Source organism: Dromiciops gliroides, chromosome 3 (assembly GCF_019393635.1).
Source record: "Dromiciops gliroides isolate mDroGli1 chromosome 3, mDroGli1.pri, whole genome shotgun sequence".
NCBI lineage: Eukaryota > Metazoa > Chordata > Mammalia > Microbiotheria > Microbiotheriidae > Dromiciops > Dromiciops gliroides.
The window spans coordinates 126,899,223-126,925,216 of record NC_057863.1 but is presented as its reverse complement, the minus strand read 5'-3'; the positions used below and the strand labels follow the sequence as shown (position 1 = coordinate 126,925,216).

Here is a 25,994-nt window from a genome sequence, read left to right as displayed (position 1 = left end):
TTTTAAAAGCTGTTATTTTCTTAATCTGCTAAACCTCTGAGTCATAGAAAATAAACAATAATGAAAATTGGTTAAATTCAGTCAGTGAACTTGGACATTTTTACTTTACAAAGAACATTAACACTCATGAAAATGAAGAAAGCTATGTTTTTGATTTGGCAGGTTACAGTAATCAAAGAATTATAGACTCTCAGATCTAGAAGCAACCTTAGAAGTCATCTGGCCCAACTTATGTTTCCACTGATGAATTCATGCTTCTGATATGGTGAACATTGAACTTGAAATCAAGAGACCTGGATTCTAGTTCCAACTTTAGAGGCAACTAGTTACATGACACTGGACAAGTAATTTAAGTGTTCCTCAGTTATCTATAAAATGAAGTAATTGTTTTAGATGTTCTTTAAGATTACTTCCAGGTCAAAGATTCTCTGAACGTCACTGACAAGTGATCTTTGGTTTGAATAACTTCTGCTTGAATACTTCCATGGAATTTGTACTCAGTACTCCACAAGACAGTCTATTCCATTAAAGACAATTACGTGGTACAGTGCTTGTAGTAAGGAAGACATTAGTTTAAATCTAACCTCATTTAATAGCCTTGTGATCCTGGTAAGTTACTTAAACCTGTTTGCCTCAGTTTCCTCAACTGTAAAATGGGGAAAATAACACCCACTTCACAGCGATGTTGTGAAGAGTCTCAAGTCTTTTGGCACAGAGTAGGCACTATGTATTTCCTTCCCTTTCCTATTTCTACCCCATTAACAGCTAGGTGGTCAGCAATGTTTATGAGTGCCTACTTTGTGAAGACAGGCAATAAGCATTAGCAGATAGAGAGATGACTTTGAAGTCAGAGTACAATGTAAATACATTCTGCCAATCATACTACTGGTTGTGTGACCCCAAGCAAGTCACTCACCTTTTCAGTGTTCCATACAACACCCCCAAACGATAATTTTCAGGAGAGTTGCTTTGGGAGGGGAAGTTTATTCCATTATCGATCCAGAGCATTTATTAAGTGCCTACTATGTGCCAACTGGGGCAGCTAGGTGGTACAGTGTGTAGATTGTCAGGCTTGAAGTCAGGCTGAGTTCAAATTTTAGGCTTTAGACAATGTGAGGGAAAAATCCATCCTCTTCTCAATAATTCTCAGGAACTCAGCAGCGAGGTAACAAAGGCTTTATTTTCTTCTGGTGAGGAGGCACCCTAGTGTGCAGCTAGTGGGTGCCCCGAAAGGGAGCTTGAAGGCCCTGTTTTATACCCTAGTCCCTAACTCGAATGGACCTTCCCCTTTTTCATCACTGGTCAGGGTTACAATCTACAAGGAAAAACTAGCTAATCGGAATGCAGTATTCCCACCCCTCTTCCAGGAGTGGACCTTATACTTCCTTATATGGACAGAACTCTGGAGAGGACCTAATTGAGACCAGGGCTCCCTGAACCATGTGACCTTGCTAACCTGAGGGGGAGGAGGGGATCTGAGACCTTTGTCCTACAAACAGGTCAGGGGAGTATGACTGACTGTTATTTCCACATTGAGAGGAGACAATTACCCATTTCTCACAATCCCTCCTCTTTATTTTTGACTATTTGGCTCCTCTCATTCCATTTATTGAATATTTCCTCTGCCTTTTGGTCTAAATCTGTGAATCCTATGCTATCTAGGCAGATTAGAGCATCAGATGACCCTTTCTTTCTTGATTTAGACTCAGATTTGAAGAAATGCTCAGATGCCATGGTAAAGGCAGTGACCAGCCACACCAACCCACAAGTCCCAGCCCAGTTAGGGGGTAAGGTTGATCTTCCACCACAATACCACCATAGGTCATGTGGTAAAAAATATGAAAGTTTTTTTTTAACAGTTAGTTAGGATAACTGAAAGACGCCAGTTTTTTTTAAGGACCACCCTTTCGGGGAGGAGACCAACGGCATGAGCTATGCATGCCAGTCCACCTGCTGCGCACGTCAGACTGCCTGCTACACACTCGACTTCCGGGGTGTGAGCTTAAAAGGCAAGGAGAGAACGGAAGTAGGGACTTTTTCCTGCTCTGCTGGTCTCCTGACTGTGCTGCACAGGCTGATGCTGACGAGAGTTCGACTGGGCCCGGCTCGAGGTTAGCAGCAGCACTCGCTTGACATGGTCTCTCTCTCTCTCCCCAAAGGTGGCCTTAGGCTTTTGGTGAGTTTTATACAGAATATAGACTAAGCTTAGACTTAAGACGATTTGTATTGTATTTCTACTTTCCTATCTTTCTAATCAACATCACCTTGTGACTACCATACAATAAAAGCTCTAACTAGAAAACCAGAAGCTTCTTCCATTTACTAGTCTGGGAGATAAATTAAGGGAAAGGTTAAAGAAGGGAGATTTATGATCTAATATCCAATTTTAAATCTCACAGTCAGCTCAGGGGAGGATCAGAGATGAAAAATCTACTGAGTTATTCTCAGTTACTTCCCATGTTTGGACACAACTCATATTACCCAAGACCAGAAAACCTCTCACCCATCTGGAGAGACAGGCAGGATGGTTTCCTCGGACTCCAACAAAAGTGGGTATGATCTTTTCTGCTGTCCTTTTTATCACAGGGAAGAGTAGCTCCAAATCCCTGCAACTCTCACCCTTTGCCAACCTGTTCTGGTATAATTGAAGGAGACACCAGAACCCCTGCAGGGGTTAGAGTATGGGCAGCTGGTCTTCCCAAAGCAATGACCCATTCCATCTGAGCATTTGAATCTCCAAACCCAGTCTGTCTCCATTGTCTGTCTCACATCCTTAACTTCACTGGCCTGTAACTCAGGAGTTTCCTAATTTCCCTTATGGACTTAGAGAAGTTATTTCTGGAGTCTTAAAAGGATAGGGGGATGTAGGATCCATGAGATTTTCAAAGGATATTCCTATTCTTCCTACGGGATCAGTTCTTTCTTCAGATGCCCATATACCAAAATCCTTTTTGCTCCTCTACTACTTGTTTGCCTGAGCAGCTCCCACTACCCCAAAATGTTACCTCCCTTCCCCTTTTTTGTACCAGGCTTAGTACATCATACATTAAAGTCTTTTTAAGCTTCACCCTCGGTCAATCAGATTCCTTATTAACAGTCCACTGCTCATGTTTTGGCTCTGGTTTTTCTTCTGGAAAAGATGCCCCTTTTACTTGAGAGTAGTGAGTCCAGTTTTGCTCCTCAGTCCTCACTGCAATGTCAGTGAAAAGTAACACCAGGAACGTCCCTTCCCAATCAGGCTCCAACTTGTTGCTCTTCCAGGTTCTTATCAATACCCAGTTTCCAGGCTTAACTTGGTGAGCTGGAAACTTGAGGAGTCTAGGCCAGAAGTCCCTTCTGTCAGAGTAAAGAAACAGAGGCAGAGAGGCCAGAAATATCTGAGAAACATGCTTTTCATTTCTATTATTGGGAACTCTGTTTCCCTTCCCAAGTAAGGATCACATATACATTTAAGGCTTGGCATACCCAATTTTCATTAGACCCAAATTTAGGCAAAAAGGCTGAACCTCCCTTGAGGGGAACCCCAGCCCATATTAGGCAAAAATATAATATTTTATCATTCTCTTCTTGCATTTTCCTCTATACTTCTCAAGTTTATCCCAAATATCTAATTTGTTTCCCAAAGAGCTGTCTTTGGGAATTTTAGGGAGGTGTACTTTCTTCCTTTTCTGTATCACTAGACATGGCATTCCTCATCTTTAATGAACCCTTTGAATTCTTGGGGACCACCCCCGCCTGGCACACTGCTTGGCATCTCCTGGTACATTGCTTGGCACACCTGGTGCTTATGGACTCTAATCGCCTGGCACACTGCTTGGCGTGGTTGGCACACCTGGCACCTATGGACTTTAACTGCCTGGCACACTAGTTGGCACACCTGGCACCTATGGACTTTAACCGCCTGGCACCTTGGCACAACTGGCACCTACAGACTTTAACCGCTTGGTACCTTGGCACACCCAAAACCAAGAAAGAGAATCCAGGAACCCCAGAATCCTGCATCAGGAGTGAAAAGCTGTTCCAGTGAGAGATGCCAAGAATCCCCCATGCTGTTTAAAAACTTCCCCAAGCCACCTGCAAAGGAGTCCATAAAGTGATCATCTTTACCCTTCTAATTTAATAAGACAATTAAAGAATCTAATACCATTGATACCAGTTGCCATGGCCCAATTCAACATTGTGTTTATCATGCCACCTGGGATGATCATGGGGGTTACCATAAAAGAACAGAAGTTGGCAAGTCTCATGGAATACAGTATAGGGAAAACTGAGTCCTCTCTCCCCATAGATAGTTGGTACCTTGTTTGCTCAGATCTGTAATTCAGAAGAAAGGCAATTAATGTAAAAGAATGAATATCTAAAGGCTTCAGTGAAGGCTTTCAGTTAGCCAATAAACTCAAACAGTATTTAACCCTTAGCAAAATCACAAAACCAATTTACAATAGCATGCAACAACTGCTAAATATTACCGTAATTTCCATTTGTCAACAGTTTACCAATTAAAACATGGAATCAGTTTTCTCAGGATATTAAAGTAGAATTCTCAAACTTTTTTTTTTCTTTTCTAAGAAAAGGCACTGAATTCACACTCCCCTTTCCCAAGCAAATGAATTGCCTGGGGCTAACGATTTTTGTTAATCCCAGACTCTAGGACCCATAGGCCTCCCTTACCTTTCCCAAGCAAACCCTTTTGTTTTTCTAATGGGCCTAGTTTACCCTAGAAGTTTCCTGGAGCAAATTAAAAAGAACCCCCTCCCCACAAAACCAAACCAAAGGACAGACACTCCCAAAGAGATACAGAGTAACTCCAGGACCACCACCCTTCACTCCAGTCTCCTCCACCGCCAGGGAAGACAAGATTAGGTGTGGCTGCTGTCCCTGTGGTGTGAGGGGGAGAGTGAGATGACCTGAGCGATCTGGAGCTGCTCCTCACCCAAATTCCCTCAGCCACCACCAGTGGGGATGGCCCTCCCCCAACAAGATACCCCTACGGTCAGATGATGACCCCACCAGACCAAGCCACGCCTCCGCACCATGCTCTCTTCTCATGAGATGAAATTCAGGGACCTCTCTCCTGGCTTTCCCACCCAAAGAAAACATTATACTAAAGCCCAATAACATTTTGCTCTATCCTCACAATCATGTGAGGCAAGCTTTCATTTATAAATTCACCCAATACCCCTGCAAAAGACCTATAGCAGTGACTCCCGACCATGAGCCTAACAAACCAGAGCGCTGACTTTTCCTTCCTCCCCAAAACAGGCAGTCCCTGTTTTGATAAATTCTTACCCCCTTGGTGAGCCTGCTCCACCCTGCGTTTGCGACATCTCTGCTGAGTTCCTTGAACTCAGGAGTTGGGGGTGGCCCCCTCCGGGCTCTGGCTCTGGCTCTGGCTCCAACCATTGCTGGTGAAGGGCACTGGGAGTGCTGGAACCCGGAGGGCCCTGCTGCTCCTTACATCTCGGTGGAACCTCCAATTGTGAGGGAAAAATCCATCCTCTTCTCAATAATTCTCAGGAACTCAGCAGCGAGGTAACAAAGGCTTTATTTTCTTCTGGTGAGGAGGCACCCTAGTGTGCAGCTAGTGGGTGCCCCGAAAGGGAGCTTGAAGGCCCTGTTTTATACCCTAGTCCCTAACTCGAATGGACCTTCCCCTTTTTCATCACTGGTCAGGGTTACAATCTACAAGGAAAAACTAGCTAATCGGAATGCAGTATTCCCACCCCTCTTCCAGGAGTGGACCTTATACTTCCTTATATGGACAGAACTCTGGAGAGGACCTAATTGAGACCAGGGCTCCCTGAACCATGTGACCTTGCTAACCTGAGGGGGAGGAGGGGATCTGAGACCTTTGTCCTACAAACAGGTCAGGGGAGTATGACTGACTGTTATATCCACATTGAGAGGAGACAATTACCCATTTCTCACTGACAATATCTGTTTGAGCCTGGGCAAATCACTTAACCCTGTTTGCCTGTTTCCTCATCTGTAAGGTAGAGAAGGAAATGGCAAACCACTGCAGTGTCTTTTGCCAAGAAAACCCCAAATGAGGTCACAAAGAGTCAGACATGACTAAACAACATTTGCCAGTTACTGTGCCACTGGGGTTACAAATATTTTTTTTTAAAGCCCTTATTTTCAAGGTGTTTGATTTTAATCACTGGATAATCTGATGAAAAATGGAAAGATAATGGTCTGAATCACTGGAGGGAGTACTAACACTTAGGAAAACTAAAGGAAAAAAAAAACTGGCAAAATATTCCAGTTTCAATGCAGCAGCTCAAATAACATTGTTACTCTGGGGACTCAGTTTAATACAACTTTAATGGTCTAGGTCAAACACTTACCACTCTACTGACAAATCACTACATCCCTGAACCTCCATTCTCCTACACACTGGGTTTTGTTTTGGTTTTGGAAACTCATATTGTAAACACATATTAGTTCTATCCCCAATTGTGTTCCAGCATTTCCCTAAACTTCTTAGTTGTTTAAAGATGACGTCCCTGTGTTTGTAAGTACCTTTTCCTGCAATGATTCTGTTACTTTTTCAATCTTTAAAAAAACTAGAAACAAATTTAAAATAACAGGTGGATTTAGGCATAGTTACTGCATTATGCCTTTCTAAAGTCGCTCACCCCAGGTTTTCCTCTTTTAGACAGTCACCACATCATTATCTATCTATCGATCTATCACATCTACCTATCTAATCGATTTTATCTATCTAGTTTATCTATGCACATTTGAAAGACATAGAGACAGAGACAAAGAGGGTTAGAGAGACCAGGACCCCGGACAGAGCCTCGTCTTTACAAGTACAGCCATAGACAATGAATCCCCCCTCCCCTCCCCTCCCCGCCCCCCGCCCCCACCCGTTCCCTCCCCGGTATTCATGCCTTGAGTTCATTCCTGCTCCTGGCCTGAGTCTAGTCCTGTTGCCCCCCCCCCCCTTCCCTCCCCTTCCCCTTCCCCTTCCCTTCCCCCTTCCCTTCCCCCTTCTCCCTTCCCCCTTCTCCCCTTCCCTACCCCCCCTTCCCTACCTCTCCCCCCCCCCCAATATTCCTCCGGCAGCCCCGCCACGGACTAAAGAAGTTTAGCCTGCATTACTTTTCTTAGTCCGCACTACGCGCCTAGACTTTCCTGGGTAAGAAAAATGCGGGACTCTCGCTCTACTTTTCCCTTTGAAAACTGAAAGCCCAGTAAACACCTCAGTCTCCCAATAATCTGGAGTTTTCGGAAACTTTAGGGAGTTCAGGGAGACCTCGGAGCACCACGGCGCATGCTCCAGGCCTGGGGGCGGGGCCTACAGTTTTCCCCTGACTGCCAGCTTCGGCTTCAAGGCTCCTTGGCCGCCCGTGGCGAGCGCGCGCCTGCCCGTCAGCCAGCGCCGGGGAGTGGGGGCGGGAGGAGGTGGGGGGGAATCGAGGCGCGCGGCCGCAACGGCGAGCGCCATTTTGGACTGGGTGTTAGGGCGGCCGGGAGGCGCAGAGAGGGCAGGGAAGCTCGGCTGTGGCCGCGGCGTTCTGACGGGGACTTTAGGATCTCGGGCAGGGAAGCCGGGGCTGGGAGACTCGAAGTGGGCTTGATCAAAGCCCAGGGCTTCAGAGGGTCGGAGGGTCGGGTGCGGAGGGGCTTCGGGGAGGGCCCCCGGGGCCGGAGAGGCGGAGCAGCCTGGGCAGCCGCGCCAGAACCTCGGGGTCGGATGCGGGCGGAGCGCGAGGCGCCGCGGCGGCCGATGTGCGGAGAGGGGGCCCCGGCGGGCCTGACGTGAGAGCAGCGAGAGTAGCTGCCGCCTCCGCCGCTTCCGGAGCCGGGGGTGGCGTGTGAAGGAAGCCGCCACCAGCACCAGGTAACGGAGCCACGGCGTCCCGGCCGCCCTTCGCCCTCCCCCGACCCCCGAGAGGGAGGGTCCGACCGGCTGAGGGCTGGGGGAGGGGAAGTTCGGGAGTCCCGCGGGGCCGCCCCCGCCCGCTGAGAACCCGGAGCGGGCGGGGGTGAGGGGGGGGTCGCTCCGCTGGGTCCCTATTCCCTCCCCCCCATGTCCCCCCCCCCCCCCCCCCCCCGCTGTAAACAAGTCCACCAGGTGCGCCGGGAGGCGTGTCACTGTGACCCCGCCCGGGCGTGAACGCCCGCTCGGCCGCGCCCCTGCGCTGTAGCCCCGGTTGTTGTTATTGGCCGGGCGACTCCCGTCCAGGGTTCAGAAGTGGGACGGGAGAAGTAGGACGGCGTCCGTGTGGGGCGCGCCGGCGGGGGCGGGCCCCCGAATGTGGAGTTTGGAATGAGTGGCATTAAAGATGTCAACACGGACTGCTTTGGGAAGCCTGCGCACGCAGGCTCGTCTGTACGTTTCTGGGAAAGGCACGAGATTTGGCGGGTTGGGGATAGGGGCCGGACACTCCATGGAAGCGGAAATCAGCGAATGACGAATAAGCCGGTTATCTCCCTCCTTGAGTTTTGTTTCAATTATGACGAACTGGGATAAAAGTTGTGAGGAGTATTTCCAAAGTTAGGGAAAGTGAGGGAAGATTAAGTAGTATTTAAATAATATGCCTTCACTTGGGAGAGCCCAACTCTTTTACATTGATTCTTGTTTACTTTGTGAAATTGATACTTTTTGTTATCCATTAAAGTTCATTAAAATGCAAACAACTAGTTTTTTTTTTTGTGTGTGGGTTATCCTTTTGGAAGTACACACGGATTTTAATATTAGCCAAAGACTAGGAACTGGTACTAGATCGTTGGTGTCTAGCTCTCTTAGTTGAGTAAACGCCCTCCCTCTACCAGTGCAGGTCAGCACCTTTCTTCTCCGCAAAGTTTTAATCTCTGAGAGTTGCCTAGGACACTGAGAGATTAAGTTGTTTAGAGTCAGAGTGGGAGTATATGTGAGTCAGGAGTTGACTATCATTTTATACATATACATATGTACATAATTAATAATATATAATGGACAAACAAGATACACGTCAAAACAAAAAACTATGAAGGATGTGCTCTCGCCCAGACGTACTTCATTCCACAAGCAAATATTAAAATGAAATCTCCCGTTTGAGAGGCAGCATGTATTAATGGTTAGAAAGCTGATCTTGTCACCAGAAAGACCAGAGGGTTAACGTGCCTCTAACATATTGGCTAAATTAACCTTCAGTGTCGAGGCAAATGGTGTCAAACTCAAATAGAAACATCCCTGCTGCTGCATTTAGATTTAGAAAACCACAAATTAACATTATATTTTTGTTAATGATTTCCTGATTACATTTTAATCTGGTTGCAATGTAAAGGACTCAAGAATTTTTCCGGCTCTGAGCTTGACACTTCTGCTTTTTCCAACTTTCCAAGACAAGTTTTGAACCTTTATTAATTAAAGGAGTTGCTACATCTGGGAGTTTTCTCTACTAATGAAATCACAGGGCCATTCCTTTTGCCAGTCTTATTTCAATGTTTTTGGGGGAGTGTTACAGTTTAGCCCAGTCACTCTTTGTACTGCAAAACCTTTCCTTTAGTGTATGTTTATTGTTTTGACTTGGGAGCATTTCTGGTATTTTACTTGGTGAATTTAGTTCAAATCCAAAGACTCCAATTCCTTAGAATATTTAAGAACCTACAACAATTATATACAAAAGCAGTGTGCTAGGAGTATGTGTAAGTAGGAAAGGTGATAACTTGATATTTAACAAGTGTACCTGCAGAGGCCTGAATTTTGTTGTTCTGTAAAAAGTCTTGATTGACTTTTATTCTCCAGTTTTGTTCTGTCCCACCCCTCTTTACAAATATGTAAACTCTCAACTTGATCAAAAATGGGAGATAGTTCATTGACCTAATTGCAGAAAGGTGAGTATCCTAAAGTGTCTAACTCTGTAAAGTACAGATTTGTGTGTAAATAGGCTAAATATTTAATTTTGAAGATGATGCACATTATTGTAGGTAAATAGATGGTAGATTAATAAATTGAGTTTACTTGGCAAAAGCATTAAAAATACTAAAGGCTTGATTATATGCCATATGATTTATTAACTCAGCACACCTATAACCCAGATGCTATTTTTTTCTTTTCTACAATCTCTCAAACATTTACTCTAATTCATGTCTTGACAGGAATGACTTTTATACCATTCCCAATAAATTATCATCCAGCCTATGCTTGAAGATGTCATGTGCTTCAGAACTTGTTGGAAAGTTGTTCTTTATAGTATGTATGTAGATGATCAGAAAAAGAATGGTTGACTCTCGGTAAATTCACTACCTCCCTTTCCCATAGAGTAAGAGACTGGAAGAAAGACTACACTTTTGCTACTAGATAGATTTCAGTTGGATATTAACTCTGACCTCTAAAATAATTATTTGGCTTTTTAGATTGTAATTCTGGTTATGGCACTTTTTAATTGATTAACATAACAACCTGGCTTGTTCCTATATAATATCAAAAGCCCCTTTTATTCTGATTATGTCTTATTTATACAAGGTAGTTTGCATGCTCTCTCCCCCATTAGACTGTGAGCTCCTTGAAAGCAAGGTTTTTGCCTTTTTTCTTTTTAGCCCCAGTGACTTGAACATAGTAGACAATTAATAAATGCTTCTTGACTTGACTACATGGAGCCAATATTTATCTTCCTGCAAATAGGAAGTAGCAGGGTACAGTAGAAAGAGTACTATTGCTTAGAGACAGCGAACTTGAGTTGAAATTCTAGCTCTGCTGTTTATTATATGTGTATCCTTGGAAAAGTCATTTCACCATTTGGCCTTCATTTTCCCCATCTATAAAATAAGGGGGTTGGACTAGATGTCTTTTACCTCCTTTCTAGCTCAAAAGGCCAAGACCATATCAATTTCTACCCATTGCTCTGAGTTCTGCCCGAAAACTAGCAAAACAAGACCAATCCTGGATTATATTTCTCTCCAAATACTTGAAGATAGCTATCTAGTTGGGTAAGTTTTTTGTTTTTGTTTTGTCCTCCAGGCTAAACATCGGAAGTTCCTTCCAACAACTCTCAGATGGCATGCTTCTATGTCCTATTTGTATTCTTGTGGTTCTCCTTAAAATATGCTCTAGCTTTACTTTCTTAAAATGTGGCAGCCAGAGGTGGATGCAGTATTCCAGGTGTCATCTGACTAGGGCAGAGTATAAAAGGACTATTACCTCCTGAATTTTGGACAGTATATTTATAATGCAGCCTAATATTCCCATTAACTTTTTTTCCTGCTGTGTCACACTTAAGACATATTGAGTCAATTTCACTATTTTTTTTTTATTACCCCTAATTCTGTTTCGCATCAGTCACCATTTTCCCAATCTCCTGTTTGAGACTCTGGTGTTACTTTTGACACTTCACAGCTCCTCACCTCATACTTAGCCAGTTGTCCTTCTCTGCTGCTACACTTCTACCATAGACCCTCTTGACTACCTATCTGAACTATGGTAGCATAGCCTTATAATTGGCATTCCCCTCCCCCCCCACTCCCCTTCCAGTGGCACTGCCAAACTATTTTTTTCATGGTCTTGTCACTCCTCTGTTCAGAAGTTAAAATTAACTTTGTTACCTACAGAATAAAGTTCAGAGTCTTGGCTAATATTCAAGAAACTAAAATCTTAACCCCCCCCCCAATCTTTGTAGCTTTAGAGACCATGTTTTTAACTTTACTGTCACCTATATAGCTCTTTTTCTTTTTCTTTTTTTTGTTTGTTTTTGTTTTGTGAGGCAATTGGGGTTAAGTGACTTGCCCAGGGTCACACAGCTAGTAGGTGTTAAGTGTCTGAGGCTGGATTTGAACTCAGGTACTCCTGATTCCAGGGCCGGTGCTCTATCCACTGCGCCACCTAGCTGCCCCCACCTATAGCTCTATGATAGAGGAGAACTGTATTACTGCCATACTGCTACTGCTGTCCTCTGAACATACCCTGTACTTTTCTGGCCCATACCTCCCAATATCTTAAATGCCTTCCTGTCCTCTCTTTCCTTGTTGAATTCCTACCCATCCTTTAAAGTCCATGCTGCTGTTACCTCCTGTAGGAAACCATCCCTTTTCTTCTGTCACATAGCCCTTATTTAACACCTCTAATTAGCTTAAGTATTTTAGTATTTTTTAGTGGCAACCTTGTACTGGATTGTAAATGCCAAGATAGTAGAAACCATGTTTTAGCTAAACTCTATTTTTCAAAGTCCCTAGCAAGATGCTGTTTACCCGGAGGGCACTTAATAAAAATTTGCTAAATAGATAAGAATGCTTTAATGCAGTGCTGTTCAACTCAGAAAAGAACAAGGGTGACTAATCCAAACATAAGCATCCCTGTGGGTCAGGTATTGACTTAGTTTTAAAATGTAATATTGTCTCCTTTATTCTATATATAGTTGTGTGACCCAACGCAAGTCACTTAATCCTGTTTTCTTCAGTTTCCTCCTTTGTAAAATGAACTGGAGAAGGAAATGGCAAACCACTCTAGTATCTTTGCCAAGAAAGCCTTAAATGGGGTTATAAAGAGTTGGACACAGCTGAAATGACTGAACAACAATAAATATGTGATATGTCTCTTTTGTACGTAGGTCCTGAAAAATACTGTATTATAATTTTATGTCATTATTAATTATAATTGTCATTTTTACAAACTTGAAATGGTTTTTTAAAAATAAAGTACTAAATAAAGAAAAAACAAATTGAAGGACAAGAAGAATATTATACAATGAATTCCCTAGGATTAGGATATAATAGGCATTTTTTATACATCTAGATACTCCAGAAAAAGCAGGTAATTGAAACTCTGGTTAGTAACTGGTTCTATTATAATATTCTTTGTGTTTGAAGAAAATTATTAAAAGAACTATAAGTAGACATTTTAAAAATTATTTTTCTATTGTATCAATTTCTCAAAATCTTTAGCAATTTTAAAGCACTCTAGCAAATTTTGTTTTGTTCTTGACCCAAATCTCCTGTTAAAATGAAAGAAAGCCTTCAAGATGAGTTAAAGTGGAAAATGGGTCATAATGAGACTGTCATTTCAACCCCCTTTCTAACCCTACTGACACAATAGAATAGTATTGAAAATGACAGTAGTAGACACTATATGCTTTATGCATTCAAATGAAAGTCTTACTTGATTTTCAGAAGATATTATCATGTTACCTCTGTTTATAAAATATTTGTCATTTTGTATTATCCCATCCAATTAACTTCTCTGGTCAGTGTAGATTATTTGAAGCCCCTCGTCCTTTTTGTCTTTTTTGTGATATTCTAACTTTTTAGTCCATGCCAACAGCAAGAGGTGATTTGCAGCACATGTTGCAATTGGTCCCACTGTGATCCCCATCCACAGCTTGGTTTTCAATAGCTATTGCTATTATTCTTTTGAACCTTAGAGTGCAGGAAACTGTATAGAAACTGTATAATGGTGTAACCTACTGTGTAGGCTACACCACTTTAATACTAAACACTTCTCCAGTTTGTTAGTGTTCTAAATATTATGCTTAGAAATGAACATAGCACTTTATTAGTGGTCAGATAAGGGCAGAGTACAACAAGATTATCAAGACTATCATCTCCCTAGTTCTGGACACAATGGCTCTTCTAATTCAGCCCAAGATTAAATTAGTTTTTTTGGCCTCCATGTCATACTGTTGACTCATATTGAGCTAGCACTTCAATAAAATCTGCAGTTATTTTTTTTAGCTGAACTTCTGTCTATGCATGTCTCTCTTGTCCTATGTTTGTGAAACTGATTATTTTATGGCTTGGGAAATTATAAATTTTTTTCAATTAATAAACATTTATTTTCTTTTCCCTCTCATGCCCTCCCTCCCCCAGGAAAAAAAGAAAAAGAAAACTCTTGGAACAAATGTGCATAATCAGGCAAAACAAATTCCTAAATTGGCCATGACCAGAAATGTGTATCTCATTCTAAAATTTAGGTCCCTTTCAGTAAAGTTATTAAATGTTTTAGAGTTTTTGTCTTTTATGTTGTTGTTGCTACTGCTGTATAAATTGTTATTTCTTCACATTTTCCTCTGGATCAGTTCATCCAAATATTACCAGGTTTCATATATTATAATTTGCTTAATAGTTACCTAATTTATGGGCCCTCTATTATGTCTCAATCCTTTTGCAGCACAAAAAGAGCTGCTATATTTTTGTAAATAGAGATTTCCTTCCCTTTTTCTTTGACCTCTTTGGGTTATAAGCCTAGAAGTTGTATCACTGGGTTAATGGGCATTCACAGTTTAGTGACTTTGGGGGCATTCTTCCATATTGATTTCCAGAATGACTGGACCAATTCACAGCTCCACTAGCAGTGTAACACTGTACTTATTTATCTTCGATCCTTCCAACATTTTGTCATTTTTCTTTTTTATCATCTTTGCCAGTCTTACAGATGTGAAGTGGAACCTCAGAGTTTCTTTAATTTTTATTTCTTTTAATTATTAATGATTTGGAGAATTTTTTTAATATGGCTATTGATAGCTTGGATTTCTTTTGAAAACTATCAGTTCATATCCTTGGACCATGTATCAATTGGGAAATGGCTCATCTCTTACACATTTTAATCAGTACTTTATATATCTTGGAAGTTAGAAGAATTGAAGTAAAAAATACAACTATTAAATTTCATCTGACTAAATTCAGCCCGTTTTATGGGCAAAAAATATCTTTTTTGGATCCTGACACAATTATCCATTGTGAATTATCCTTACAACCTTCCTTTTTTTAAAAAATTAATAAAGTATTTTATTTTTTTTCCGTTACATGTAAAGATAGTTCTCAACTTTTGTTTATACAAGCTTTCCAATTTCAGATTTTTCTCCCTTCCCCCTCCCCTAGACAGCAGGTAATCTGATATAGGTTTTATATATATATATATATATATGTATATATATATATATATACACACACACATATATATATATACACACACATATATATACATATACATATATATATACATATATATATACACACACACACATAATAACATTAAACATATTTCTGAGTTAGTCATGTTATAAGAGAAAAATCAGAGCAATGACGAAAAACTTCAAAATAGAAAAACATCAGCACCAAAAACAAAAGAAATAGTATGGTTCATTCAGCATCTACTCCACAATTCTTTTTTTTTTTTTTTTTCCTGGATTTGGAGATCCTCTTCTATCATGAGTTCCCTGGAACTCTTCTGTACCATTGCATTGGTGAGAAGAATATAGTCCATCACAGTAGATCAACACACAATGTTGATGATACTATGTACAGTGTTCTTCTGGTTCTGCTCATCTCACTCATCATCAGCCCACGCAAGACCCTCCAGGTTTCTCTGAACTCCTGCTCATCATTTCTTACAGCACAATAGTATTCCATTGTATTCATATACCACACCTTGTCCAGCCATTCCCCAATTGATGGGCATCCCCTCAACTTCCAATTCCTTGCCACCATGTGGGTCCCTTTACCCTTTCCATGATTTCTTTGGGAAAAAAACCCAAGAGTGGTATTGCTGGGTCAAAGGGTATGCACAGCTTTATCACCCTTTGAGCATAATTCCAAATTGCTCTCCAGAATGGTTGGATCAGTTCACAGCTCCACCAACAATGCATTAGTGTTCCAATTTTTCCACAGCTTCTCCAACATTTATTATTTTCATTTTTTGTCATTTTAGCCAATCTGATAGGTGTCAGGTGGTACCTCAGAGTTGTTTTAATTTGCATCTCTCTAATCATTAGAGGTTTAGAGCATTTTTTCATATGGGAATAGATATCTTTGGTTTCTTCATCAGAAAATTGCCTGTTCATATCCTTTGACCATTTCTCAATTGGGGAATGACTTGGATTCTTATAAATTTGATTTAGTTCCCTATATATTTTAGAAATGAGGCCTTTATCAGAAGTGCTGGCCATAAAAATTGTTTCCCAGCTTTCTGCCTCCCTTCTAATTTTGGATGCATTGTTTCTGTTTGTACAAAATTTTTTTAATTTAATGTAATCAAAATCATCCATTTTGCATTTTATAATATACTCTATCTCTTGTTTGGTCATAAACTTTTCCTTTACAAAGATCTGATAGGTATTCCTTTCTCTCCTAATTTACCTATGGTATCACCTCTTATGTCTAAATTGTGTATCCATTTTGACCTTATTTTAGTGAAAGGTGTAAGATGTTGGTCTATGCCTAATTTCTGTCATACTATCTTCCAGTTTTCCCAGCAGTTTTTGTCAAATACTGAGTTCCTATCCCAGAAGCTGGAGTCTTTGGGTTTATCAAACACTTCATTACTAGTGTCATTTAGTACTGCATTTCCTGTGCGTAGCCTATTCCATTGATCCTCCACTCTATTTCTTAGCCAGTACCAGATAGTCTTGATGACTGCCACTTTATAGTAAAGCTCCAGGTTTGGTACTGCTAACCCACCTTCCTGTGAATTTTTTTTCATTATTTCCCTGGATATTCTTGATTTTTTGTTTTTCCAAATGAATTTTGTTATTATTTTTTCTAGCTCTATAAAATAATTTTTTTTTTTTTTTAGTGAGGCAATTGGGGTTAAGTGACTTGCCCAGGGTCACACAGCTAGTAAGTGTCAAGTGTCTGAGGCTGGACCTGAACTCAGGTACTCCTGACTCCAGGGCCAGTGCTCTATCCACTGCGCCATCTAGCTGCCCCTATAAAATAATTTTTAGGTAGTCTGATTGGTATGGCACTGAATAAGTAAATTAATTTAGGTAGTATTGTCATTTTTACTATATTAGCTCTGCCCATCCATGAGCAATTGATAGCTTTCCAGTTATTTAGATCTGATTTGATTTGTATGAAGAGTGTTTGGTAGTTGTGTTCATAGAGTTCCTGCACAACCTTCCTTTTTGTCAGTGTAGGGCCTTAGCTGAGGAACTTCGTCTTCCAAATGTAGATCTGCACCTAGAGTTTGTGACTTGCTTAGGGTCACAGCTAGTATGTGTCAGAGGTGGGACTTTAACCCAGATCTTTCTGTTTGCAAGGCCAACTCTATCTTCTGTGCTATCTGCCTTTCTGGACATTCCATGCCAGGTATGCAGTCAATTGATAAAATTGTTAAACAGATTACCTGGAGTATTCCACACCTCCTTCCAATTTGATTTCAACCCATTAATGACTCCTCTTTGGGTGCTATTATTTAGCTAGTTCTGAATTTATTTTACTGTATAGTTAAGTCCTTTCAGCTGGTGTAGCATTGGATAGTCTGCTGAAGACTGCTGAAATCTTGTTATCTTGTGTCTTCATTCTTCTCAGCACAACTGATTGCACAAGTTTTCAGACTTTTTCTATATACCACTGTGTAACCCCTGTGCACCTCTCATATTCGTGAAGAGTTGTATTGGAAGTGTTTTCTCATATCTTTTCTTTGAGTTATGCTTGGAGCATTCTACTTTTTTAAAAAAAAGTTACTCACTTGTGTTAAACTTTTTGAATTTATCAGACTTTTAAGTATACTGACCCCATAGGTATTTAGGGCCTGAAACATTTTCCTTCTTCCTTTTGAATCTGTTAGTCATCGTTCCCTTTTCCCATTGACAGCAAATCATGTTTCTTTGGTTCAACTTTTCTTGAGTGATGCTAGCTATTAAAATATAACCTAGTTACTGGGGGCGGCTAGGTGGCGCAGTGGATAAAGCACTGGCCCTGGATTCAGGAGTACCTGAGTTCAAATCCGCCCTCAGACACTTAACACTTACTAGCTGTGTGACCCTGGGCAAGTCACTTAACCCCCATTGCCCCGCCAAAAATAAATAAATAAATAAATAAATAAATAAATAAATATAACCTAGTTACTAAGCTCAATGTGCAAAAATAAGTAAAACTGGGTCACAGTGGACCCAAGCAAATGATTTACAACAGTTATATACTCTATGTTTTGCTGTCTGTTTGATTTAAGGAGGAAGTCCAGTTGTGTCCCAAGGGGTGCCCCGGTTGAAGGGAATTCCCTTTTGCTCTCCATTTATATCTCTTTTCTCCTGCCTTTTAGTGGCATTCTCCAGTCTCTGCTGTCTTCCTTTTAAAATTGTGCAGTTGATACATGACCTTGTTGCTTTAGGAGGGTAAAAATGTTTATTCTTTTTCTCTTGACATAACTCACTTTTTTAGAATTATCTCCTTTTATATATAGAAGAGAATATTCTTTTAAGTGGTGCTTGATGGCAATAGTTCTTAAATTTTTTGGTCAGTAAACCTATTTAAGAAAAATGGAGAAGAGACCCATTGGGCTACTTCATCCATTTTTTCTTCATGAAAAGATAAGGAATCCTCTGAGGAAGAAGCATCAGGATGCTCTGAGGAGGAAGAAGAATCTGCTTATCCTCCAAGGAGTGATGATGTGAATCCAGAGGTACCGGCAGGTGAAAGATCATCCAGTAAGGGTCAGTGGAAGAAGAGAAGTAGTAGTAGGTGGTGACTCCTCAATAAGGGATTCTGAGGCACTAATTTGTTTACCTGATAACTGTCTCAAACTCTGATGTCTTCTGGGAATGTAACCAGGATGTGACAGAGAACCTCTTAAGACTTTTCAAGCTTGATGGCTGCTACTTATTTCTTGTGATTTCACATGGGCACAAATGATACTGCCAGAAGGAATTAGGAAACATTGCTAAGGATCATGAAGTCTTGAGCAAGAAACTGAAGACCTTAGGAGCACAGGTAGTTTAAAAAATATATCCCTGCCGATTGAAAACAAGGGTTTCAGAAGAGAAAGAATCAGTTTGGGAAATGAACCACTTGTTAGGAATCAGACACCTAAAAAGTGGTTAGGTGTCTAAGTGGCATTTGGATTTCTAAACATGGCTTAAAATGTAAGAATAAAAAGTGCTTGGCCACCTAACAAGAGGTGGAGTGAGAATTTATTTTCCAATCTTGAAATCTTATCAAAAACTGTTCAAAATGGAAAGGGGAAGGAGAAATTTCCCCAAAGTATAGGTAACAAGCTAGATAACATACAGAGTAGCTATGTACCATAGGAAGAAGAATAAAAATCAAGACAAAATTCAAGGAATGAAAATCATTTTCACCTCTCCTTATAGTCTCATCATTATCTACTTAGACTTAACATGCCACTGTTCATGTACTCCTCTGGTCTCCCATTTCATTGTGACACAAAGTTGACAGGTATAACTAACACATTGAATGATAGTATCCAGAAAGGTCTTGCTAGGCCAGAACATTGGGTTGAATCTAATAAGATTTAATGTAATAAAGAAAAATGAAAAGTCTTGAAAAATATTGTTGTGTAGTGCATATAAAGTTGCCCCCAAAGTCAGGACAACCTTGTTTTTAAGTCATGCTTCTGCCATACTGATTGCATGACCCTAGATATTCTAACTTCTTGATACCCTAGGCAATTCTCTTAATTGTATAAGTTGTAGAACAGTTGCTGATAAACAGTGTTAGGAAGTTTTTGACCAGTAGAGTTTCTTTCACTAGTGAAATCAAGAGGGTCTGCATCTTCTCCTCACTAAAAATAAGTAATACACTCAGGTTCAAAAATTCCATTTCCTAAGTACAGGATGAATCAAGTGTGATTAAATAGCAGTTAGTCTGAAAATAATCTAGGAGTTTTAGTGGATTGCAAACTCAGTATGAGTCCATGTTGTGACTTGGCAGCCTGGAGAGCCAGTGGAATCTTAGGCTCTGCTATGGTCAGATCACATCTGGGATTTTATTTAGTTCTTTGTGTCACTTTTTAGTAAGGACATTGATTACTTGGGAGTGTCCTGGAGAGGGCATAGGGGATGGCAAAGGACCTTGAGACCATATGTGAATTGGTTGATGGACATGGCAATATAATATAGTGGAAAGAAGGCTGGCTCTAGAGTCAGAGGACCTGGGTGCAATACTGCTGTGATGCTGATGTGACCTTGAATAAGTCATTTATCTTTCCTCAGTCTCAGTTTTCTAAACTATAAAATGAGGTTGGATTAGGACGGGCCTCCATGATTGTTGGTCAGCTCTAGATCTCTGATCTTATGTATAGCTTGAAAAGAGAAGAATGTTGGTGGACAAGCCATTTTCAAGTATTTGAAGATTTGTCATATAGAAGAGAGATTAGACTGTTTCTTGGGCCTAGGAAAGGTAGAAACAGGTGTAATGGATAGATGTTGCAAGGAAAAGGAAAAAAATCAGAAGCATAGGTTAACAAAGGGTTTGTTTTTATTTTATTTCTCTTCACCTTCCCCTGTTTTGAGATCTCCTTTCATTCTTCTCTCAATATGGGGATGGGGAGAGGTTAGCAATAGGGTTGCAGAAAAGAAAACAGGTAATTGAAGCATATTTTTGTTTTTGTTGTTTTTGTTTTTTTTCAGGGCAATGAGGGTTAAGTGACTTTCCCAGGGTCACACAGCTAGTTAAGTGTCAAGTGTCTGAGGCTGGATTTGAACTCAGGTCCTCCTGAATCCAGGGCCCGTGCTTTACCACTGTGCCATCTAGCTGCCCCTGAAGCATATTTTTAAAATGCACTGAAGAGAACAGAAGGAAGGCCAGATGGAAACACAAACAGGAGAGCTTTCAGAGTTATATGTTGATTTTACTTTTTACTTAAAAGGAAAAAAGTTCTTCATAGAAATAGTTTTCATGTACAATCCTTTCCCCTTTCTACTTTATATTTCAAAATGCTCATTTTATTTGTTATTTCTTAAATTCAGGATAAAGAAAAAGAGTAACAGTCAACCTAAGCTAATATGTAGTGTGGATAGATGCTTTATATTGAGCAAAGAAAATACATGACCTAAGAAGGAAATTAGCTCTAGGCTACATGTGTATTAGGTTTTAAAAGGGATGCTGGATTTTTCATCAGTAAATAATTTCTTGAGGCTACTGGAATATTAAGGGGAAATCAATTTATTTAACTATTAAAGGATCAAGCTCAAAACTAATATTTAAAGGAATGGTTTGGGATGGTTCTGGAAGGCTGAGAATCTTCTGATGACATGGTGGTGGGGTTGAGGGGTCAATAGTGAGGCAATCTTGCCCAGAGTCACACAGCTAGTAAATGTGAAGTGTCTGAGGTTGGATTTGAACTCAGGTCCTCCTGATTCCAGGGCTGGTGCTGTATCTATAGTACCAGCTAGCTTCCCCATCCTGAGATGACATTTCAAAAGGACTCTTGAAAATATTACTAGAAATTCCGTTTTCACACTGGTTGACCCTCAGCTACCTATGTAGGTTGTAAAATATTACTTTAAAATATCATCTGTCAACTCTGATTTGAAAATTTATACAAACTTTTTTCCAAATGCATTAAATTGCCTATTCAAAAACAATTGTATCAGTGCTTTTGTAGAACTACAGCTTTTGTTTGTTGTATCATTTTTGTATAATTGTGCATAATCTTCCCCATATGCATTTTACTGGGAATGATATTGTAAGAATATAAAATTTGGATTTCTGCCTAAAGGTTACACAGGACTGAAGAAACATTTGATGTATTTCTCTTAATAGGATGAAACGAGGTGGGAAAGAGAGCGAGGTAACCCAAACTTCTTCAGAGGAGAACAGTATAGAAGAATCCAAGAAACGGAGGACTACCAGTGAGAATTCTCAAACATGTGATTGGGGTAATCTCCTTCAGGACATTATTCTACAAATATTCAAATACTTACCCCTTCTTGATCGGGCTCATGCATCGCAAGTTTGTCGAAACTGGAATCAGGTATTTCATATGCCTGACTTGTGGAGGTGTTTTGAGTTTGAACTTAACCAGCCAGCTACATCTTATTTGAAAGCTACACATCCAGAGCTGATAAAGCAGATTATTAAAAAACATTCAAACCATCTACAGTATGTCAGTTTCAAGGTAATATAGTTTAAATTGTTACTGTTAAAAGTAGTGAACTTTTTTTTTGGTAGATAGTAGGTTAGGGGTTCACATAATGGTGAAATGGGAAATTATTCTGTGGATTATGTTATATGTAATTCCAAGAAACTCTTTGGAAATTATTTCCTTAATGTTTGTGGTAATTAAGTTTAGAGTATTTTATCGAATAAGAGCTTGTGAACATCTCATTAACTTTTTAAATTTTGTTTATATGGATGTCTTGATAGGGTTAGTCATGAAGTACAGGGTAGGCCAAAAGTCACTAAGTGGTCTGATGTTTTAATAATTTTTTGAAAAATATTTTTTCTTTATTTTTCACCATTTACAAGATTTGATTTTTCACACGTAAAATTCATTTCCTACATATACTTTATATGGTGCAATGATATTGTAAATTAAAAACAAAAAATAATGGAGTTTTAAAATACTTGTGAATTTTGGCCCACCCTGTATATTGTCTTGCTCTGCTTCTTAAAATAGTATTTAAGATAAATATTCTAGATTGGTTTTAAACTTTTTTAGCAGTGGAACCTTTCACTGTAGACAAAACTTTGGTACCTTTATAGTAAAATATTTATAAATTATTTCTAAATGACTCATCTTAATAATACCAATAATAAAAGGCTATATGATTTAAAAACAAAAACAAGCATTAAATTATAGAGCTGCATTGACCTACTTACAAGAATAAGCTTCATAAGACCCCTGTTAATTTCTGACAAACTTTGATTTTTAATTTAAAACTTGGTGGAAAGAACAGTGGACTTGAGTTGGCAGACCTGAGTTTGTCTTAGGTTTTTGACTTTGAGTATTCTTTGAGAAGTAGTTTCCTCCTTTGTAAAACGGGGAAAATGATGATACTTCTATTGCCTTCCTTAAAGTGTAAAGTGAAGAAAATGCTTTAAAAACCACAAAACTCTGTCATTTGTGCTGCTATATTGTCATCTGAAAAGAAGAGTTTTTAAGAATCTTGATTATTTTCTGTTTCCTCTAGTCCTGTCTACTGACAGCTGCTAAAAATGCAAATACCTGTGAGAGTCTTAGGATAGTTTTTCCACAAGATTCCCTTCCCAATTCTGTTACACCCATTAATCCTAATGAGGAAAAGTGGACAGGTAGGAATGCAAAGAAAGTAAACAGAAAAAGTGATAAAAGGAAAGGAAGGGGCAGTAAAAAGGGATGATGGAATGGGATTTGGGGAGTAGCCTTGGGAAAAGATAGCATTAACCTCATTGGACTCTTGGGAGAGAAGTGAGATGCTTCAGAACACAGAATGAGAAGTTGGGGCAAGAAAAGTGCCTGCAGAGCATGACCCTCCAGACTTTGTCTTTAACTTTTACTTCCAATTTTAGCACAGAGCCTTGGAAGCTCTTTCTCCAACTTCCCCCACCACCACCACCCCTGCCCAGACACACACACATTTTCAGAAGCTCCAAGATTGTGTTGGTAGAAGTTTTGGGGAAGAGTGAGGCCTTGGGACAAGAAACAGTGGCAGGAACACTCTCATTTTTGCTCCTACTGTTAACCTAGATTTTCCAGGGCCTGGATGTTCTTTCCTGAAAAGATTGGTTTCATGCAGTCCTTTGTTTCTGACTCAGGCCCTGTATCCTTTAATGGCTTTGACTTAAATAGGCATTGAAACCACCTGGATCTCTTAGGTTCCCTGGGTCTTATAATCTGGTGGTGAAAGTGCTTTTAGTACCATAGATAGTTTTTTGTTTTTAAGTTGATTTATTTTTCATGACTATCAATGAAAGAAAGCCATCACTGGTGAGGTCTATTTGTGGGAAGCTGCCTATCTATAACTATGGAAGCTTTTGGCTTTTGTCTTTTCCACCAAAAATGGTAACAGGGAGATTGACTTTGTAGCAGCTATTTTCTGAGGAGATCAGATCCCATGATCAGTTTGCTTGGAGATCCTTTTTCTATTCAAGAACAGTATGAGTACAAATTTAATAATTAATTCCTAACTTTGTATGTCACCTTGACTTTCTCAGAAAATATTGATTTAATTCCATTTCCTTTGGAACCACAGAAGTCAGTATCACAGAGAGGCATGGAAGTGTTTAAATATATACAGAACAAACTGCTTTCAAAACCAGCATCCATTTTTTTTGTTTGTTTCATTAGGTCGTATAACATCAGAATAAATTTATTTAATGTTGAACCATAAAGTATATCTCAACATTCTGAGAAACTAATAATTTTTATGGTTGCTTTACTATTTCAGTGGGACATTTTTTTTTAATATAAAGTTTTATATATAGGCTGAAGGTTCTATGAATGGAGACTAATTCTTTAATGTGTATTGTTCCAAAATGTTAATCATATTTACTTCTTCTGCAAATGTAAAGAGCTTTACTAAAATAACTATTTCCTTTAGGTGGACAGTAGCAAGGAATCAGCTGAAGCAGCTTGTGATATTTTATCTCAACTTGTAAACTGCTCTTTAAAAACACTTGGACTTATTTCTACTGCTCGACCAAGCTTTATGGATTTACCAAAGGTAACTATTTTATTTTTTTAGACTATTGATAGAAAATTTTTAATGTAACCCTAGGTATTTATCTTGATCAGAGGGGAGAGAAAGAAAAGAAGTATATATAACCTATAGCCAGCTCCTCCTTTTTCCTGAAAACAATAATTGAATAGAATGATTAATTTTTGTTTAAACTAGCTACTTACATATCGTAGTTATTTTATTTTGCCACTAGATGGTGATTCTACATTGGTAAGGTGAAATTCTGATTGAATTTACAAGAGATATAAGGAAGCCTGCTCATAAATAATTTATATAAAGTGACAATGAAACAGTTGAACTGATAGATGGAAATGTGATTAGTTACCATAAGTAGGAAAAGTGCTAAAATTGGCCCCCCAAAAAGGTTAGTTTCTTGTTGATTCTTTTTTGCCTTTAGGATATTCCTAATACCCATCCTTTGATGTATGAAAAATTAAATATGGTTACTTTTTGGACACTATCAAATAAGCAAATCAGTCAAATTTGAAGTGATAAAAACTGAGGACTAAATACAGTATTTGAAACGTTGGGGTAATTTGCATACCTAGTAAACATTTTTTAAGATAGCAATCTTTCCTAGGTAATTAAAAACTGCTGATTTAACAGTCTGTTGGAATTTGCAGTATTAGTAAAGGTATATCTGGATGAGTTTTAAGTATTTTATTAAAATTAAAATTATTTAATATTATGTGCATCCTAAGGAGTAGGAAAGAGGTCATTGTTGAATGTAATCTTTCATGGAACTTGTTCAGAGTGACATTTGAGTTAAACTTTAAAGGACAAATAGAAATCCTGTGAGAGGAGAAAGTGCATGAACATTATGGGCAGAAGATACAACATGGGCAAAGACAGTGAAGTGGGAAAGCACAGGGTGCATATGGGGGACAGTAAATGTATTCTCCAGTTTGACTGGAGTTAAAAAGAAGGTAGAGAAAAGTCGCATGAGATAAGACTGAAAACCTGTCCCAGGCTGGTGGGAGTGGTAATGAAGAAGAGAAAGGGATAGATACTGGAGATTTTGAGAAGATAGAATAGATTTGATGAACATATGAGAAGTGAAGGAGAGAGAGGAGTAAAAAAATAATACAAATAACCAAAATATCAAATTATATCAAGATTCTAAACATGGGGAAATGAGGTGATAGTATGTACTACAGAGAGAGATAATGATGTTGGATTGAAGAGGTGGGTTTGGGGAAAGGTGATGAACATAATTTTAGATCTATTGAGTTTGAAGTGCCAGTGGGATCCCTCGCTGTCCATTTTCACTTGTTGATCTCAGCAACCTTTCTTGATGTTTCTTATTTGTGTTTGCATTTAACCTAAGGCAGAATTAAAGGAAACCAGGGAAAACTAAATAATTTAAGTTTTTAAAGTTAGTAACCTTAGTAATTGTTAAATTAAATCTATAGGCTTAAAATCTGGAAACGGATTAATTACTTTTCACATTAGTAATGTTGTTAGGCTTTGTAACAGTTGTGTTTGAAAATTCCTTTTTTTTTTCTTTCTTTTTTTGTGCTTTGCTCTGGTTTTTCTCAAAAGTTAAAATAGGTTTTTACTCTAATTTTCTAGTCAAATAAGACAGAGTATGAAAATAGTGGGAAAGCATAGAAGGTATGAAAGAAACGAATGACTAGAATGAAGAGGACTAAGGAGAGTCAAAGGAAACCA

General features: G+C 39.5%; 1 protein-coding gene across 1 annotated transcript in view; it reads left to right on the top strand.

Moving 5' to 3' along the window:
• Positions 1-7,710: 7,710 nt before the first annotated feature.
• Positions 7,711-25,994, top strand: part of FBXL3 (F-box and leucine rich repeat protein 3) — a 38,919-nt gene continuing 20,635 nt past the window's right edge. The window contains 3 exon segments of the mRNA XM_043991141.1: positions 7,711-7,849; positions 21,427-21,781; positions 24,186-24,308. Of these exon segments, the coding sequence (XP_043847076.1) occupies positions 21,428-21,781; positions 24,186-24,308 (477 nt within the window). The 5' untranslated portion in view covers positions 7,711-7,849; position 21,427.